This window comes from Hylobates moloch, unplaced genomic scaffold (genome assembly GCF_009828535.3).
Source record: "Hylobates moloch isolate HMO894 unplaced genomic scaffold, HMol_V3 SCAFFOLD_1, whole genome shotgun sequence".
Lineage (NCBI taxonomy): Eukaryota > Metazoa > Chordata > Mammalia > Primates > Hylobatidae > Hylobates > Hylobates moloch.
The window spans coordinates 176,612,339-176,633,501 of record NW_026652276.1 but is presented as its reverse complement, the minus strand read 5'-3'; the positions used below and the strand labels follow the sequence as shown (position 1 = coordinate 176,633,501).

Here is a 21,163-nt window from a genome sequence, read left to right as displayed (position 1 = left end):
ATGGAAGAACTGATATATTAAAATCTTATACATGGGAGAACTGAGGCCCCGAGAAGTAAAAATAAATCAATACTCAAAGACACCACTAAGTACATGAGTATAGCAGGTATTCAACCCAGGTTTGCAGGTCTCCAAAACCTGTTTTTAACTGTGCTGCTGATTTCCTATTTGATTGTCTCTCCTGTCTTAGTGAAAGAGATGTTCCCTTATTTCTAGGTCAACTCATTCACCATTCTCTTCTTCATCTTCTAAGAGTCTTTGACATCCTTTTTCTCTCTTTCCATACAGCATGGCATCTTAAATTATATTTACAATAACGAGTTATCTTTCTGGAAACACAGGTAATCGTAAATCATACTTGAATTAGAAGTTTATGTCTACCGCTTTTGATCATGTGAATTGAGCAGTTATTCAACCACTCTGTACTTCAGTTTCTTTATTGAAATAATAAGGATAAAATAGGATTTTTTGAGTTGTTATGATTAAAGTAATACAAATAAAGCACTTGATAAAGAAAACAGTATGTTATAAACACTTGATATTACTACTATCATTACTAATATGACTACTACGACTATTACTATATCCCTTGTATGACACATCATGTTAAATGTTGTGTTTCCCTCTCTCCAATAGATTGTGAGTTTCTCAAAGTCAAAGGCTAATTCTCACTCACCATAGAAAACCCAAGTACAGTATGTTGTGCCAGATCCTTAGGCTGTGTGTCCTACTTCATATGAAAAGGCCCACGTGATATCATAAAAATATTTAGACTATAATATCTAAAAACACAATTAATATAAAAATACATAGTGAATATAATTATCTAAAAACACAATGAATATAAAAAATATAACGTTACTATCACCAGGCAGTAACTTTAGCACTTTAGGATGTATTAATGCTTCTATACTTCTGCTTATGTTTTTATTTAATATTATATTATTGAATTAAAATTAATACAGTGCAATGTATTACAAAGAGTTTCTGCTTTGGGCTTATTGATATAAATTTTATAAATTATATAAATATTTCCTTCTAGAAGTTCAAGAATATTACTTCTCAGTAATGAATATAGAGCTTCCTGATATGACATAATTTTTAGAAACATTGTCTCAGGACCAAGAGGAGCTTAGAAGAAGAAGACCAGTATGGTCACAGTTGCAAATTACATTCCAGTCTTCACTGAGGGGAAGAGGACATGCTACCTTTTGAATGATAAGCGATTTTGCCATCTAGAGTACTTGTTGATTTTTTGTTTTTTTTTGTTTTGGATTCTAGAGGGGTCAGGAAGTTAAAGAAGAAACCTAAACAATGTAATGTTTCTAAAGTTAATGACTACATAATTGTTTTGATCAAAATAGAATAATCCTAGGATAAGTATTCTCTTATGTTTTGAGTAAATATTTAAAGAATTCAATAAACTCCTTGACAGTATTCTTTTCCATATGGATAACAGATTATTTTTGTGGTGCTAATATTCATTGGGTAATAATTTAAACCACTTCTGAAGCCAAATACAATAAAAATAATTTCAACAGGCATGCTATTAGGGTCAAAAGTTCTGCAAGGAAAAAAATGAGCAATGATTCTGAAATTGGTAGATGGCAACAATGCAAATTGGATACTTAGCTAGACCATTATTCATCAGTATCTAAATTTAAATGGAATATATTGAATGGCATATAAAGACCCAGACTTAAACTGAGTTTTTCACATTTATCAGCAATTTAAAATACTGCATGAGTAAAATACAAATATTTGAGGGCTAATAAAACTATCAATCTTTTTTGAAGGACGAAAATCCCTAAAAATTGTGGTGTATTTAAAAAATTCCTGAAGTGGCTGTTTGATTTTAGATGAAAACTTTGTCTAAAAATGGTTGTGCTTCTCTGGAATTAGTTATCAACAAAACATTAAGAACTGAGCTACACAAATGACATGGATTTTTTACAAATGTATTTACTTGAGATCTAATGCTTCAGTGAGATTTACAAAGAGAGAAGACGGAAGTTGAGACTTCAAATTACCTGAATTGTGATGACATGAACACATCTATAAAAACTTTTGCTTAGGTCCTATATAAATAAACATTGTATATACAAGTATAGTGTTTAGATTAAAAGAAATAAAATCCATTCTTTTGTTATATGAGAAAAACATGACAGATTAATACAACGGTGGTGTGGGATTGACATATTCAAGATGAAGGTGGGTCTCATTTTTTAAAAAACTTTTTTGGTTTGTTTGTTTAAAATAATAGGAGTCTGCCTATCAACTACATGTGCTGACCACACCTGCAGCATTGCTTGGCCATGAATTAATCCATCTAAGGTATGCCTTGAACAAACGCAGACTTCATATTTTAATGCTATCTTTGCTGAAGTCTTGTTTGTGAGCCACCTTGCTTTTTAGCAAGGCAATGTTGGAACTCGTTGCTGAGTATAATGCTAGCTAAGTGAGGTAAGGCTGTAGGTGGGTGAAATATAACAGAAACTTTCATTTGAACTGAGAGCATAGAGGAGTCTCTGATGAAGTTAGCTTCTTCTAAATATTTATTTGTAGAATTCAGAGTTTCAGCTGACCTGTGGTGGTTTGAACTAGAGAAGAGATTATGAAATACAGATGAGTTTGAAGACGGTTGTGGGAACACTGCCTAGTGCTATGACTTTAGCTGAGTAAAGATAAATGAAGTGAACATTAAGAAGGAAGGTAAAGAGATTGTGGGGTGGAATTGTAGGAGGCTGAATGCATGACATGACAGTCTATGCCAAGGATGAGAATGTGGGGTACAAACAGAGGACAATAAATCAAAACCCAGGAAAAAGCAAATGCACCATTTTGACTCATAGTAGTGGGACATTTAACTTTTCTTTATGAAACCTGTGTTTTATCTGTTTGAATACTTGTTCTCAGAAAAAGGACTTTTTTTCACACCTCTCCTCCTTTCTCCTTATTTCTTCTACTCACATTGCCATTTCGTTTCTTCATCTAGGCATATCTGACTGATTCACAGCTGGAAAGTCACTTATTCTCTGAAGCACCCCATGATCTCTCTCCACAAGTTAATTCCTCCCTTTTTTTCCTTTGATCCATACCACTCTTATTGTGAGCTTGTATTTGGCAATTGTCATATTGTAACTTGGTTCTTTTCAACAGTGATTTATTGGGCTCCCTCTTTGTGCCAGGCATTATGCTAGACACTGGGGACAGAGATCAATTAGATACAAATCCTGCCCTCAAGGAGCTCACAGTCTAGAAATGGAGATGGAAACATAAACAAATAAATCACACACTGGGGTAGTGTGACAATAAAAGGTATATACAAGGCACAGGTTTAGCATAGAGAAGGTCCCTAGCTTGAACTAGGGATGGGAGGATTAGGAAAGACTTGCTGGATTAGATGATGATAAGTCATCTCGCTCTGTTTCCTTAATTTCATTGTGAGCTCTTTCAGAACAAGGGTTATGTCTTGTTCACTTTAATGTCCTCATCACCTAACATAATACCTAGCACATTGCAGATAGTCAAGATCTATCAGTGGAATTTACTTGAACATGTAGGAAGCTGGTTCTAAAAGTCAAAGGGTCTAGAGGCCCAGTTTTTTAATATTCAAAATCATCTTTTTGTTTGGTTCGGTTCCATCTTTGCCTCTGCCTGTGTGTGCATCCATGTTTGAAATGATAACAAAGCTGTTTTCCTTGGTTACATTGATTGCGAAACTGTCCTTACTATATGGGCTGCCACATATGCTGATTTTATTCTTTCATTTAGATATTTTCTTAATTTATTAACTTGAAAAATTATGTTCATTTAATTAACTAGTTTAAGAATATTTTTAGAGATGAAACAAACTAATGAGATTTTACAGATTTTTGAAAAATAACGTTTTCTTCTTTATGGAAACATGTATTTGTAAACATTAACATTGACTTCAAATAATTATTACAAATCAAGTTAAAAGTATAGATGTCTTTGGTGTTAGACCAGTTTAACATGTTATTACACGATACAGGGATGTTGAATCCTATTTAAGTCTGTCTTTGAAACCATGAAACCTGATACAGTTTCATTAAATTGAATGGAAATTGTGTTTTAAAATGAGCTAATAAAACAAAGATTTCAACATTTTATACTAACGGCTCCATATTAATAAAATGCTTGTCTGTGACCTTTAAGATAAGCAATTTCAGTAACAGTCATCTGACATCTTTGTGGATCCTGAATAAAACCAAACTGATTATGAAAATGACACATTATAAAAATTTATCTCTACATTTCCCTTTTAGGTATGACATTAAAAAGAACAATATTTAATTTAAAGGGTATAAAAATTCACATCATCACCATAAATATAGAATCCAGTTTACAGATGACTACAATGAAGAAATCTGTTAGCTAATTATGTAGCAACCTGACTCTGGTTCTCAACATTTTATGAGCTTATGTTCCTTAACACCATATGTTATAGGGAACAGTAAAGACATCTGAATTCAAATATTTTGAAGAAATGTGTATTTAGCAAGTGAATACATGCTAAAAGGAATAATTTACAGCAGCAGTTTCATTACACTTTTCTCTCCAGTTTTTCTAGTTCCCATCTGAAATGCAATGATAAGTACAGATATGGAACATATTTCCTACCTGGCAAAAAACATGTTTATTGAACGGGCACGCATCTTCTGCCCTTAAATAGTACATAAACCACCTTGTCACCTGGGTGGGAAAATCTTGCATTTTAGGATGATGTTGAATACATTGAAATGGAGTACCTATAGAAAGTTTTATTTTACACTGTTCTTCCTCTTTTTCTCCCAAATTATTTACATCTTTTTTTTGCCTAACGTGTAGGTAGCAAAAATATTAAACACATACCATTGAAAATTACTAAATAATACACAAAATGAAGTGTGCATTTACATGCATTTACATTTTACATTTAATATCAACTGGGCCATAATGTCTCTGCTGTGATGCATCTTTTTCATACTTTAAGACTGCTGTTGTAATTTTCATAAGGTCACATGAGTCTCTCAAAGAGTTTCATCTCTGATGATTCATGCATATGACAAAGTCTATTTAAAGCTGAATTATTTAATGGGCCAATAATTCTTTTTCGTGCAAACTGCCCCCTCTCAATACACATGGGCAGAGATTATGACTGTAATGAGTTATCTGCAAGTTATATCTACAATTCTCTTTGAAAACTTAGACCTGATGGTATCTAAAGACATGCCTGTAGATTTGTTTGTGTAACTTTTAATTGAAGTCGAGATTCTTTTCTATTGTCACTTCATAACGCTAAACAAAATGCATTCAAATTCTGAAAGGCTTCTATAAATTTATCATATAATCTCTATCCCTTCAAATCCTTTATTTTTGAGGATGAATAATAAGATATTTCTGCTATTGCAAATAAATTTATTTCAGCTGCAAATTTAGAATGAAACAACACTGAATGTTAGTACAGTTTAGATACTTTATGAAAATAAAAGAATGACCTATTTTTTGGAGCACTCTTTGTTCTTCGACTTATATTTCAAACACTATTTTCTGTACAGTGGTGTGTCCTTCAAATAATTTAACAATTCAGCTTCCACTTGAGGATATACAGTACTTCCAAAAGCAACACCGTATTAGTCAATGGAGCCTAAAATTGAATGTAGATTTTTTTAGGCTTTTGTTTGAAACAAGTGGCAACAACTTGTTTATTCAAGGCAATCATTAAAACTGAAACATGAGCTTCCATCTGTGAAATATTTCAGCTGATAGGAAATAAAAATTCACTGTAGTCTGAGGTGAGAAATTGATGCTGAGTTAATTAGAATCCAAAGACAGTTAGAGTTAGAATTTCAATGTTGCTTCATTAATTACTAATGAGATGTTTTCTTTGCATTTTTGTGCATGATGAGGAACCTGGGGGAGGAGTCCTGAATAGGTGAGTGCAGTGCAAAAGAAACCACAGTATAATGCTGAAAGTTTCAAATATCTCAAAGTCAGTGATTCTCAATGAATCGTCTTAGGACAATGAAGGAAGCAAATCTTGAATTTTAGTCTTTTACCTTATTTTGTAAGTTGTTGCAGGAAACAAAGAGTTTTACATTGTTTAAATGTGGGTTGCATCCTGGAAAATACTTTGTAGAAAAGTCCCTCCCATTGACATGAAAAGTGTCATGTGTTTCTTGTACAAATAGTTGTCTTAAATAAGGAAAGGTAAGAGGCACCTGATACAGATGTAAATGATTGGAAACTTTGCCTTTAATATGTTGCTCTGAATAGTTATTAATCTCTCTCTCCTAAAAAAATTAAGTGACACGATATCATTCTTAGTAGAATCGTAAGAGAGATCTTCGTCTCAAATATCATGCAGGGATTCAAGCACAGAATTAAGACACATTTTCTATTAACAGTAATATTAAGACAATGCTTATTATTTTCATGAAATATGCAGTTCCTTTTCCCTTCATGGATTCATTATAGTAAAATGCACTTAAAAATCAATTTGTTTCTTCCTTTTTTCCTGCTTAAATGTTCTGTTTTTTTTTTCTAAGAACATTATGCAAGTAAAAATTAATTTAGATAATGCTTAAAGAAGGGGAGGTGTGAACAGCTTCCATTTGTTTGATTTTCTCAGAGAAATAAAGCATAATTTATATCCTGGTTTTAGAGATTCACTCTTAATGATGTATATGTGTTTCTAGAACAATGTCATCTATCCCTCTTATAGAATTGAAAATAAAATGTCCAAAGAAAGCAGCACACCATTGGAATTTTTAAAACAAAAACTATATAGCACAATAATTGTAAGACAAATCCTACTCTAGCTTAGAAAACAACTAATTTTTACTGCATATTTTTCATGGTACATTTAAATTATAGTTTTAATAAAATACATCTTTAGATCAAAGCTGAAAGAAGACATCAGTAGTAGATCAGTGTATTCCATTTTTCTTCTGGATGATGGATGGCTTATGTTTTCTCTTTTTTTTTTTTAATATTTCCACAGAACATTTCATTCAGTATCATTTTACTCATTTTACTCCTCAAGTACATACAAACATGAGGGCCGGTAGACAAAATATATCCTTGAATCCAACCACGTTTTGGAATATTCATCAGCTTAGTAAATCCATGCAGTTCATTTTAAACTTTTAGTTCAATACAATGGCTTTGCTGATGCAGTTTTTCTCCTTTAGATGGCAATATGGCAAATGACATTTTTATTTCTCAGGTAAAGAAGAAAGACAAACCTGTACAGTGAAATCTCATAGGAAACAAGTCTGCTAAAGTGAACATCTGCATTCACCTGTGTTCTCTGTTAGGTGTTGGTATTAGGAAAAAAAGCCTATTAGGAAATTTACTCATGGATTTAATTTATAATTGGTGGAACTCAGCTGAATTTCCCACCATTGTAAACATCCACATAATGCCATGAAAAAAGTTCATGTATATTGCATTTTTTTTTCCAGTTATTGTCTAGGCAAGTTTCTACTTATTTGAGGTTTCTAGAGGTAATGCAGCTCAGACACTCCTGGGTGCCCTCTCAAATTCGTGGGTCCTCCTGTTTCTACCTTTCTTATTTTCCTGTAAGTGCTTCCATTTGTTACTGTTCCCTGGAGTATGTCCTGGCCTTTGTCGACGTTGTTTTCGGTCCCTTTTCCAAACTTGTTCACAGAACTCATCCATCGTGTTGAGATTGGGGTGGTTGATGAGCTGCATGAAGTCTCTGTACCAGACCTTCTGGCTAGGTGTCATGCTATTGGACATTTCTTTGGTCTTAGAGCCATCTCCATCATCATCTTTATGAAGAAGTTCTTCCAGATGCTCTGTGTCAATGACTTCCAGGGTCACCTTAAGAAGAGTTTGTATGAACCCATGTTCCACCGCATGGCAGAGGTAATTGCCTGAATCCTTCTGTTGTAGACTACGCAGCAGAAGGCCTTGATCTGTCCTGATGATATGATCATCCACTCTGATCTAGCAGGTTAAAAAAAAAGGCAGTGTAAAATATACATATTTTAAAGAAATATAAGCTCTGAAACTCTGTGTCTGTAATACTTTAGATTATGTGTTGAGGCACATTTTAACAGTTAATAAAATTTTTAATTTAAGAGAAGTGATAGCATTTTCCCATTAGGAGAATTATAATATCTGTCAGTTGTTTTTAAGAGGTATTGGAAAGTATTGGTTATATTACTGTTTCAACAGAATTTCTTATAATAATTTAAAATATTCAAGGTAACTGGAGGAAAGAGCAAAGATACTTTATACATTTGAAAGTAGGAATATAAATATAGGATAAAGTTAACATTAAATATTGAAATTAGAACTACAGAACCATGATACTAGAAAGATATGGGGCATTAGAATGAATTTATAATAAGATTTCCAAAAATGAAATTAAAAAAAAATAGAAGTTGAACAAGCAGAAAATTTTATGCTTACTAATTATTTCATTTAGTTGGTCTTGAATGGGAATATATATGAGACCATATTTTTGAATATTTGTAACCTCATTTTTATTTTGAATACAGTTTACAATAGAGGTCTCAAAAAGCCTCACCTGGTAAAGCATAAAATCAGTCTTGCATTTTATGATGGGATTATGTAGTTTTAAGACTAACTAAAATGTCAAAAGATAATGGAAGAGTTTTTACCTCTGACATCATATTATGTTTGTGAAATTGTCTGCATATAATACATTTTATTAATCAACTCAATAGTCTGTTTATACTTATTTAAGGCTGTTAAAAAGTTTTAAAGGCTCAGAGTGCTCACTAAGATTTTCTGTATACAATTCTTTACTGTTACGGAGTTATAAATGGATCAAATGAGCAGGGAGATCTGCCTCATCCTGCATCAATAGTTGATATCAGAGCTTATAGTGCAGCCTTAAATCCATCACCCTACATCTACCACTATCTTTTCCCAACCTCCCTTCCCCATTTAAGGAGGAAGGTAATGGATAAAGAAAAACAGATTTTGATAACATAATTAACTGAACAAAATTTAAAATTAGTAGGAGGTTTTTTTTTATTTGTGCACAAATATAAATAATACAATTTCTTTGTAGATAAACACAGTAAGAAATAAGAGGAGTCTAATATGGGCAGAAACTCTTACCAGGTTACCTTTGTTTCTCTAATTCATAGTACAAAGTCTGTCACATCATCAGTCTGCACTAAATACTTGTTTAATGAATGAGTGATTGATTGGTTCAGAAGAGGATAAGCATTCTCAGCGCTTTTTCTTTCCTCAAGTGAAAAATACAAGGATTATTTAACAGTATATCTTAGATATAAATGATCCAGTCAGTTTCATTCCTGTACCTCTTCTTTTCGTTCTTCATTTCGCCCCTGGAATTGCCAATAGACCAGCGCTCTCTGTGACTTCGGACTGCATTCCAAAAATGTGCTACTATTCTCTACACCATAGATGATTCGCTCTTCAGGGCTGTGGCCGTGGTGATTATCTGGCCAGTGATGAGAAAATGAAATGAGAAAATATTAGAGAAGTAATTTCAACTTTCCAAAGTTTTTATTTGGAAATTCAGGAGACAAGTTATTGCCAAGTTGGAAGTTGTTTCACATTGATTGAGGATGACAGAAATGTCAATGATGTAAGGTTTCAGAGCCCAAATGCCTACCTAAATTGACTAATCATTTTGGTATGGGTTATATAAAACATAGACGGAGATTTGTCTACCAGAAAATGGCATTACATTTACAAAATCAGTCATGTGTGTAGCATAACTATACGTCTTTTTATGTCATGATAAATACTCTACAGGAAATTATTTTCACTGCAAAACTCCATGCTGTGCTTGGACTAATGGGGCCAGTTTGTATTATATTATTCTGTAACACAAAAAGTTATTGGAATAAGTTTTTGGAGACAAGGATGTATTTCAGAGAAATTATTTTGCCTGTGTGTTTATTTTTTATCTGTAAAATTAAATTTGCCAACTAATATTTATCTAGCAATTTACAGAAAGTAGAGTGCAGGAAGTTTATACTATCCACCAATAATTCCTAAATAATCTACAAGTTTGTTCTGAAGATCAATTGGTGTGAAAAGTTAGGGATGGCTTTGAAAAACAGATGCATAGTTATAATGCAATGTGGTTTCAATTGTTCTTATTTTAAAATGACACATCTTTTATTATTTTCTGGAATTAGGCTATGGAATAAGGCAAAAGTGCATAAAAAAATGCAGCAAAAAGAAAACCTGTTTCCTGATTAAGTTTCTATTATTTTACCCTTTATGTAACCTCCTCCAATGTGGTAAATGAAACACAGTTCAGATCAAAAGTACAACACAGGGAGTCCAGGTAAAACTCATTTAGAGAACAAAACTCCTTCTTATCTTGCATAATCCTGTTTCCATTATGACATCCTGTACAATCTGAAACTCATTAAATTAATTTAGAAAATAATAAATATGTTTTACATGCACAGAAAGCTGACAGTGTAGACAGATGAAAACTTTTTGCTCTCTACTTCAAACTCAGCTAGATTTTTAATTTAAAAAATGTTTTCCCCTTTTTTTGTCATCACTTTGACAGTTTTACTCTTGTCCTAATCAACTGAATACTTTTGACTGTCATAGCTGATATGATTTGCTCTCACTAGGTTTAAAGCCTTCAAAAATGCTACTCCCATGCAATCCCTGTACAAGGCCTGTGTCTATCATCTCCTACTCTCATCATACCCTACCTACTTCATTCCACCTTCTACCTTCAATTGCTGTCTCCAGGGGTGTCAACCTCAGTGCCTGTTTCTCAAATGCCCTAGGTGTGAAACAAGACTCTTCCAATATTGGGAACTATCTGTCTCTTATTGAAAAGATCAATGCCCTGAAAATAGGAAAATAAATCAGAAATGATTGCAATGTAAAGAAATAATATTTAACTGATTCCAAGTCATATTTTGAAAAAAATTGGATATGCATGTCTTCATGTGCCAATATCTACATTGTATAGGCTGTTTTTTTTCCCCCCTCTGAGATTATTAGTGCATCTTGAGTTGAATGCATATGGAACATGTTGCTATACTTGTTTGTAAGATAGCTGCTTCCTGGGATACAGGTGAATTTAATTGCTATGGCCAACAGGGGCTTGAAAATCTGTAATTCAGGAGCTACCTGAATAATTAGAATGCACTGTCACAGAAGTTAATGCTATTTACATTGAATGCATTTTTTTTCTAACTGTTCTGTGGTTTAAACTTTTTTGTATTTTTGTGTGTGTGTGTGTGTATTTTTAGTAGAGACAGGGTTTCACCATTTTAGCCAAGATGGTCTCGATCTCCTGACCTCGTGATCCGCCCACCTCGGCCTCCCAAAGTGCTGGGATTACAGGCGTGAGCCACCGCACCCGGCTACCAATGGGTACATTTAAAAAAAATCACTTAGTTGTCTTCTTTCTAACTAATTTAATCATTCTAGTTGGTCCACAGAGATAATTTTCTGGTAATCTTTCTTGTAGTTCTAGGTAACTGCTCAGTTTTCATTTCCTCTTCAAGACATCCTCTGGCGGTGGCAAGCTTTTTCCAATGTACCAGAAAACATATAAAAATAGTTCTTTCAATAGAAAATATTTTCTTATATTAAAAAAGTATTTCATTTGATATGCTACTTCTTCATAGTGGAATATAGACTATAGACTATAGTCTTATAGACTATAAGATGGTGTTTGATTTAGCAATTATGATAAATTGTTTTTAGTTTAATATAGTAATATTTCACGCTCTTCAAGAAACATTCCGATATTCAGGTACTTTCTCATCTAAATAAGGCAAGAACCACAATTGGTTAATTTGGTTTATGAGCTTGGTGCCCTTAGTAAGTTTGCTTTGATAACTACTCTTGCCAGTACCTCAAAGTCTCATTATTTCCCAAGTTTACCCTTTCTTTCCCCTTTTTGTCCAACAAAAAGAAACAGAATCATCCAGCTAGTGACCGGTGAGGCTAAAAGCCCTGTCATGTTAACTATCAATCACGATCAAGATACAGCGATACTATTGTATTTCTTTGTTTTAAGATTCTCCTGTTTTATGTTTTGTTAGGTTCTGTTGCGATCAGCAATAATTATTAAAAGTAATTTTTTTTTTTTTTTTTTTTGAGACGGAGTTTCCCTCTTGTTGCCCAGGCTGGAGTGCAATGGCGTGATCTCGGCTCATGGCAACCTCCGCCTCCCAGGTTAAAGAGATTCTCCTTCCTCAGACTCCCTAGTAGCTGAGATTACAGGCATGTGCCACCATGCCCAGCTAATTTCGTATTTTTAGTAGAGACGGGGTTTCTCCATGTTAGTCAGGCTGGTCTCGAACTCCTGACCTCAGGTGATTCGCCCTCCTCGGCCTCCCAAAGTGCTAGGATTACAGGCATGAGCCACCGCGCCTGGCCAAAAGTAAATTTTTATTGGATACGGTTATTTCTATTAAGTCTTCTGCCACAGGATGTTTCTACCATCAGCAACTTCTGACTTAGGAACAGAACTTTTATTTAAAATGGCCTCAGCCAAGCACCCATTTGGGTGTTCAGAAGTAAAAAATTTTCTGTTAAGGGTGTTCAGAAGTAAAAAATTTTCTGTTAATTTCCCCTAACCTGACATCTTATAAACAGACACCTAATCAATATTTTAAAATAATAATTAGAAGGCATTCGTAAATATCCTTTCCATTTCCTGACTGTTCTACCGCAACCACTTGCATAAATTTTGTACAATATAGGAAACATTAGAAATCCATTAACAATGTGTTCTATCTCCCTCCAGCCCCCTTCTCTCCCCAGCTGCAGAAAAAAGTACAAACAGAAATAATATTTCGGTTCCTATCTTATAACCTTATTAAGTTCTTCACTTTTTCTTGGGATGTCAAACATACTATCAGTTTTGCCGGGCATAGTGGCTCACGCCTGTAATCCCAGCACTTTGGAAGGCCAAGGTGGACGGATCACTTGAGGTCTAGGGTTCAAGACCAGCCTGGCCAACATGGTGAAACCCCATTTCTACAAATATACAAAAAATTAGCCGGGCATAATGGCGAGTACCTACAATCCCAGCTACTCTGGAGGCTGAGGCAGGAGAAGGGCTTGAACCCAGGAAGCAGAGGTTGCAGTGAGCCAAGATCGCCCCATTGCACTTTAGCCTGGGTGATAGAGCAAGACTCAGTCTCAAAAAAACAAACAAACAAACAAACTATCAATTTTAAAAATTTTGTTTTGTTTATAATTGACACATACTATATGTACATATTTATAGGGTACAGTGTGATGTTTCCATCCATGTATACATTGTACAATGATCAAATCAGGGTAATTACCTTATCCATCACTTTAAACATTTATCATTTCTTTGTGGTGACATGTAAAATCCTCTAGCTATTTTGAAATATATACTACTTTATTATTTGCTATAGTCCCCCTACTGCATGCTACCAATTTGATTCTTTATTAAAGCAAACAGCCATACATATAAATGGCAGTACAGTATAGCTGTACCCTAGGTACTTTTCAGAGAGTGTAATATTTAATTCATGGTTACCCAATATAAACAAAAACTCAACTGAGGAAATATTGATGAGTACATATTTTCTGAAAGATATGAAATCTTATATATTGAGGATAAGAGTGATACAAAATCTTCTTCTTGATTAAACCAGTTGATCTGAGCAGTTTACAAGGAACACACCATGCTAATCACATCAGACAATTGATTTTATTAAATTGGTTTTGGCAGGGTGTTCCCACCCTATGCTGAGTGAGACCTTTGCCAATTCTTCCTTATTCACTGTATTGATGTCACCATATTTTTGATATGATATTGATTGCATTGCAGTGTTTATGTTTACCTTTGGGAAATTTTTCTTTCTGGTTTTACTTTTTAGAAATTATTGAGATTCTCGTGAACAACAGATTCTTTTATTTTTAAATGAACTTTGTGATCATACTTCCATCTACATTGACTGAAAAAAAGCAGTTAGACAAACGTATGTCTTACCCTTATAACTTCCCGGTAAATATTCTTGCTGCATGTCGCATATCCATCTTTGTTCTCTCTCAGTCTACTTGCTCTATGTGTGTGACATTGTTGTTATTTTTACCTTATCTTTATTTTTACCAAACAATTGCAACTCATCTTTTATATATTAGATAGGTCATTTAGCAATTTTAGACAGTGAATATTTTTATAACCCTTTTCTTTCTTTGTTTCCTTTTTTTTCTTTTTTTTTTTGGAGAGTCTCACTCTCTCACCCAGGCTGGGGTGCAGTGGCACGATCTCGGCTCACTGCAACCTCTGCCTCCCAGGTTCAAGCAATTCTCCTGCCTCAGTCTCCAGAGTAGCTGGGATTATGGGTGCTTGCCACCACACCTGGCTAATTTTTATATTTTTAGTAGAGATAGGGTTTTACCATGTTGGCCAGGCTGGTCTCAAACACCTGATCTCAGGTGATCCTCCTGCCTCAGCCTCCCAAGGTGCTGGGATTACAGGCATGAGCCACTGCACCAGGCTTTTATAACCCTTTCTATTGTTCTTAAAATATACTTGTACAAAAATCTTAGCACAATATCTGGGCACAGCAATAGTCATACACATGTCAGGTGACATCATTATTATTGCTGTTATGATAGTTTCAACTGCTAATTAAATCTTAAAATCCTTTATTGAGAATCCAAATGAAGACAAATTACACTCTTCAATGTGATTCCTACTCCCCTACAACCATCAAAGAAAATATTCTCTTTTATATTGCCAAAAAATAATCTCTTTTTAGTTATCTCCTTAGAGTATGTGTAGTTATATTTGTAACAATTATTTTTAATCTGGTTGATTCCCTTCGCCCACCACACTGTGTATTCATAATCCTGGCAGAATGGTAATCCTAAACGCTTAGCTGATGTTTGCTAAATGGCAAATCCAGGTAACACATTGAATTTAAAACCTGAAATCCCATGTAACTTTGACATCCTCAAGACATAGAGTTATCATAATTATATAAAAGAAATGAATAAAAGTTTAATCAATCAAAAAGGAAATAGGGTTTATAACCTTGATTATGGTGGAATACTTTATTGAACTGCTGGAGGCTGTAAGCATTTCAAATATTCTAAATTTGTTAAGTTTAATAATGTTATAAAAATTGACTTCAGGGTGGGAGATAATGATGACTAATCATGTCTATTCCAAAATCAAAAATTCCAAATAGGGAATAATAAGAAGAGAAAGAGAACTGAGAAATATATGAATATCTTCTCACATCTCCAAGGATACCTATGTCACTGAAGGATGTCATGTAATAGATAATTTTGTGGGCTTCCGGAAAGAAAGCAATCTCACTTTAAATCATTTTTAAATAAATTTCACACTTAGAAAGCAACTGTTTTGAATACAAACTTTTGTCATGAAAATTGCCAGTAGAAAAGAAGGGTATACTTGTTAAATTGGCATAATGATTCCCCATGGGTTCAACCATCTGAATGGTTAGAACAAAATAATTGAGAGCAACACAACATTAAAATTATTTTAAAAGCACCACAGTGTGTTTGGATAACACAATGTTTCAATATGTTGCAGCTGTTAATGACAAGAAATAATGTTTTTAAGGAAGCAATCTTCAATTAATCATTTCCTCTTTTAGTGCGATAATTTATGAAAATGAAATGAAGCTAATAAACCAGAAAGAATGGGAGGAAAGAAAATAGTTAAATAAATTGCTTCCTTTTGTAACAACAAAAAAGTCATGATATCCATCATTTGACCAGAAATATCATGTTGCTAAAGGCCTTATTTAGCATTTGATTCTCTTCCAATATAGCAGAAACAGAAGGCATCACATTTCAGCTTTCTATTTATTCACTCTCCATTTTAACCCCATAAATGTCTCGCAAGATTGAAATGTTAATAATGCAGCCATCTTAGGAAATTTGATGTTATGTAGAGAAGACAGAGATGGATGAGGTTGTGAACCATATTCAATTTTGATTTGTTATCAATTTTGGTGTTCTACTTTATTATAAGTTTAATTTGTAAATAATAAATGTAAAACTAAAACATAATCTAGGAGATGGGTAAATGAATGCCAATTATTTTACATATTTAGGTTATTTAGCAAATACAGTTAGTTGCTGTACCACATAAAGAGAAATAAAATTCCCGTTGCTTTCATTATAATTTTAGTATTTCTCTCAATAATACTCAGTGTCAAGGTCAAGAACAGGAGGAAAGGAAAAGTTGCCCATAAACTCTTGGTGACACAAAATACTGTAGCAATGCCTAACTTAAAGTATAAACAGTATTACTTAGATTTTTCTCATTGGATTCTACATGATTTTCTGCAGAAATACAATAGATGCTCTATCAGTAGAAAAGACTAATTTAACGGGCCGGGCGCGGTGGCTCATGCTTGTAATCCCAGCACTTTGGGAGGCCGAGGCGGGCGGATCACGAGGTCAGGAGATCGAGACCACAGTGAAACCCCGTCTCTACTAAAAATACAAAAAAATTAGCCGGGCGTGGTGGCGGGCGCCTGTAGTCCCAGCTACTCGGAGAGGCTGAGGCAGGAGAATGGCGTGAACCCGGGAGGCAGAGCTTGCAGTGAGCCGAGATTGCGCCACTGCACTCCAGCCTGGGTGACAGAGCGAGACTCCGTCTCAAAAAAAAAAAAGAAAAGACTAATTTAACTTCAAGTGGCTGGAAAACATTTCAAAAATGAGTTAATATCTCTTGAAAAGACAAACTATTTAAAAATTTGTAAAATGAAACCAAAAAATTCATTCATTCTTAACATTCTTGTATATTTTGAACCTGAGTGTTAAGATGGCTAACAGGCAGGCGTAGTGTTTCACGCCTGTAACCCCAGCACTTTGGGAGACTGATGAGGGTGGATCACCTGAGGTCAGGAGTTCGAGACCAGCCTGACCAACATGATAAAACTCCATCTCCACTAAAAAAAGGAAAATACAAAATTAGCCGGGCATGGTAGTGCATGCCTGTAATCCCAGCTACTTGAGAGGCTGAGGCAGGAGAATTGCCTGAACCCGGGAGGCAGAGGTTGCATTTTGCAGAGATCGTGCTATTGCACTCCAGCTTGGGCAATAAGAGCGAAACTCCATCAAACAAACAAACAAACTATTTAATAATATATATTGTAGTGCAAATAAAACAATGTCTACAGTATATACTGAAGTATATAAAGTGATTTTGTTTACTTTTTGAGGTAGTGCCTAGTACAATGTTTTTCCAATGTCTAGTATGAGATTTTCACCAATAGATTCTATATAAATGTTCAATGTGTGTTTGCAGGCATGTATGTGTACATGTACCAATAAATGAATGCATGAATGTGTAGTTAAGAACATGCATGTGTGCTTAACCCATTTACCAGAAATAGGATCAATAAATATGAAGTTAGTGGATGTAACTTGCCAAGTACAAAAAGACAATGAAACCTTAAAGAAAATTTAAACTTGTAATTTTTCAACTGGCTAAAATTTTAATTTTAAACTACTTTGTTTTATGCCTTAAATTAAGATGTCTTTGGTGCTGAGAAGTAATTATTAATCAGGATAGCATTTAGAATTTTACAGTTTAAGTAGTTTTTAATCTTTCCTGATCCACAGATTCCTGAAGATTTGAACTTCAAATTGACTAGTCTGTGTGTGTATGTGTGTGTACATATATAAGTGTGTGTCTGTATATGTGTATATATGTGTATGGACATATATATATATATATACACACACATACATATATATACACATATACATAGATATAGGTATGAATATATATACAAATGGTTAAACAGTCATAGGGCCAATATATTTTATTATTCATAAATGTTTTTTGGGGTAGAGTCACCAGTATCTTACTTTCAGAGATGATTAATTTGAAATATGATAATAAAATTTATGTGTTAAGAAGTTAACTTTGAAGCCACTTGAATAGTTACGTTGAACACTGTACTTGATATCTTGTGATGCCATGGGTAATATGCTTAGTATAGGGCAGGCTGAAACTCATTTACTTAAAAACCAATACCAATATAAAGATATTTACTGTAATATTTATTTAGTTTATATTGAACATCTGGTATGTTTTATTTTCATGATTTTATAGCAAATGCATTACAAAAGAAAGCACAAATAATCTATGCCAGAGCAAAATTACCATAGGAATGTTTACTTTAAAAAATCAGGAAACATGGACTTTAATGTTTCATTTACTTTTCCCCAGGAGATATGATGGGAGATGGAAAACACCCATTTGCTGAAGCAGAAACCTTCCATAAACAATAATGAAAATACCATCCTGTATTTTAATGATATGTGATCCTTATAACTTTTGGAATAAAAAAATGCAGCAAGCTTTTAAAAAATCTCAGTTTGTAACAGTTAAATTGTAGGTGTATGAACAGGTGATCTCTGATGACATACTTAAAGATTTCAATGGAGAATAATGATACGCAAGCTATTTCAAACCTCTTATTCATGTTATCTGTGCATTTGCCTTGCACACATATAATATGAATAATTAGACTTTTTTCCTAAGCAGAAGACAAGTATCATGATGACTGATTATCTCCAGTGAAAATATTCAAAAAGGGTTTATAAAAATCATAGAAGGTAATACTGCAAGTATTTGATTCTAAGATGCACACTTCTTTATACTTTAATATCTCTGATATCAGAATGTGTCTTAAAATTGTTCTTGATCTGAGCTGAAGTTGCTTTCTTCTAGGAGAAATTCTTTCTTACTTCTGCCAGACATGTGGGATCCTACTGATATGATACCTCTTTAAATTAAGTCTCTGTCTGAAATTTGGGTCCATTCTGTTTGTGTGAATTCAGAAAGTAAGTCTTCATAAATACCACCTTGTAGTTCAGGAGTATTTTTTAATCTCTTTCTAACCAGACATGATTATGATTGAAACAGAAAATTTTCCTTGCTACTATCATCTGAATAAGAGTTTATTTCTTTCTCCTTTAGTCTAGTCCTGAGTCATTTGGTGTCCCAGTTTGATGCTGGGATCATCTAATAGACTGACCATCTTCAGCAGTTTTTTTTTTCCTTAAAAGTACATAAAGAATGGTGTATTTTATATTATGTCATCTGAGACTTGATGAAATTTGATAATTTATTAAAGGTAGGGATTATTTTTAAGGCTGACATCATGCTCATCTAGCAAATATTGAGATTCCTCTTGGGGCTAAATGCTCAGATTCATCACTGGAAGAGGCTAAGGCACAGACTATAATAGCACTGCTACAAAATACTAAATTTACAGTTCTGCAGATCATAAAGATGGCATTGCCAAAGACATTTTATAAAATTTTGGAATGATTCTGATGCCAACCAAGATATAAATTGAGATGGACAGTTGTGGAGATAAGAAGATTGAATTCTGTGGACATGTTACTGTGAGACGCCAAGAAGGTAATGTATGCATGCAAAACTGTTAGAAAGTGAAATTCAATGATACCATTCAACTAGAAGATAGCACATAAAATATTTCAAAGATTCAGAAACCTAACATGATGGTACGGTTAAAAAAAATTGGTGTAGTTTTTTTTGTTTTTTTTTTTTCCTTTCTGGACATGTAAATCATAATATGGCCCATTCTTAGTGAGAAAGAAAATGGGAAGTAGTTTACAGGTAAATTGCCTTCGTCAGTCATTTTCTTGAGTACAAAGTCAGATGAGCTCCAATTTTGTACACAGCAATTATTTTAGGGAAGGGAACAGATTGGAAACAACCTGAGATTTCTCTTTAGCTTCCTGTATGAGGTGTGAGTGGGAAGACAAGAGTTGCCAGCACACATATATTAAGATTTGATACTAAAATCTCCCCTAGTGACCAGCCACCAGCGACAGAGGAGAGTATCCTGGGATCAAGAGGAGGTGTAGCTGGATTTTTCTGTTTCACCTGGCCTAGTTCACCACTTGGAAGGGAGCAGAGTGCCAAGTGAGTGTTAAATGTTTCATCTAAAGTGAAATTTCTTCCACCTTAATTCTGAGTTATTTTGTTTATAGTCTATTAAAACCTCTGGATGTGTAAACTATAGAGTGTTACAGAATATGTTTACCATCCAGCTGGAACTGATCATCCTGAAGCGTACAATTCGGCTTCATGTTGCTTACCAGCTTTCTGTGAAAACATCTCATATTTTTATGCTTCCACATGAGCACATATATTTTATTCAATGTGAGAATTAATATTAGCAAGACAACATACATAATTTAATAAGGCTGGGCTCCGGATTTTTGCCTATTTTACTTTCAAATACTGACGTCAACTATTCCAAAATAATCACTGATTCCTAATGGTAAGACTCAGCCTGGTCAAACGGGAATGCCTGCCTTAGTTTCCAAATATTTGAAATTTAGTGTAATCTATAGTGTATATGGTTTATGTGTGGTCATTATCAAAACAAGCAGACAAGGGGAAAAGAGGCATTCAGAAAGGAATATTTTATTGCTGCAGGGCTTGTTGGGCTAGTTTACCCTTTCCTCTCAGATATCACAAACATCTAGAGTTGTTTACCACAATCCTCCCCCAAAAGACCCTGTAACATTGAACAGTAGCAATTTCTCTTCTCTCTCCAGTATGCATTCTGATGTAAGAATCAGGAGAGAAATTTATTTACACTCACTTTACTTCTTACTTCTTATAGCTAAGCCATTCCATATGCCCAATTTTAATAGTCTTTAACCACTCTAATGTTATCAAAATACATCTTTAATATCTGAAACACTCTCCAAACCCCAGTCATTCAATGGTTAACAATATTTATGTATTCACAGTCTTACTTTTCATAAAAATTCCTTTGGTCAGTTTTTCCCCGTATATATTTACACTCATAACTCTAGCATGAATATAATTTTGAAATACTAACTGAATCTATAAAGGGATCACTAAACAAATGAATATGCCATTAAGATTATATATGCATATAATCTCTAAAAATTTTCAAAACACAGCATAGTGTCCTACACATGATGGCATATAATCAACATATATTATTTAATTGATTAATTCATAATGATGTTTCCTAAGAGAGATCTTATTTTTGAATATAATGGTGTTAATAATAATGTATGACATAAGGTATTTTTTACAAAAATCAATAAGTGCTATTAGTTCAAACCTCTACTGAAAAACAAAAGTAAT

General features: G+C 33.8%; 1 protein-coding gene across 3 annotated transcripts in view; it reads right to left on the bottom strand.

Annotated features, from left to right (window-relative positions):
* Nucleotides 1–4,652: 4,652 nt before the first annotated feature.
* The window catches only part of SEMA3A (semaphorin 3A), a 423,701-nt gene continuing 407,190 nt past the window's right edge, over nucleotides 4,653–21,163 (bottom strand). For all 3 annotated transcript variants that reach the window (XM_058425206.1, XM_032761201.2, XM_058425215.1), the window contains 2 exons: nucleotides 9,330–9,472; nucleotides 4,653–7,977 (listed from right to left, as the gene is read on the bottom strand). In XM_058425206.1, coding sequence (XP_058281189.1) covers nucleotides 7,522–7,977; nucleotides 9,330–9,472 — 599 coding nt within the window. In that variant the 3' untranslated portion in view covers nucleotides 4,653–7,521. The remainder of the gene's footprint in view (nucleotides 7,978–9,329; nucleotides 9,473–21,163) is intronic.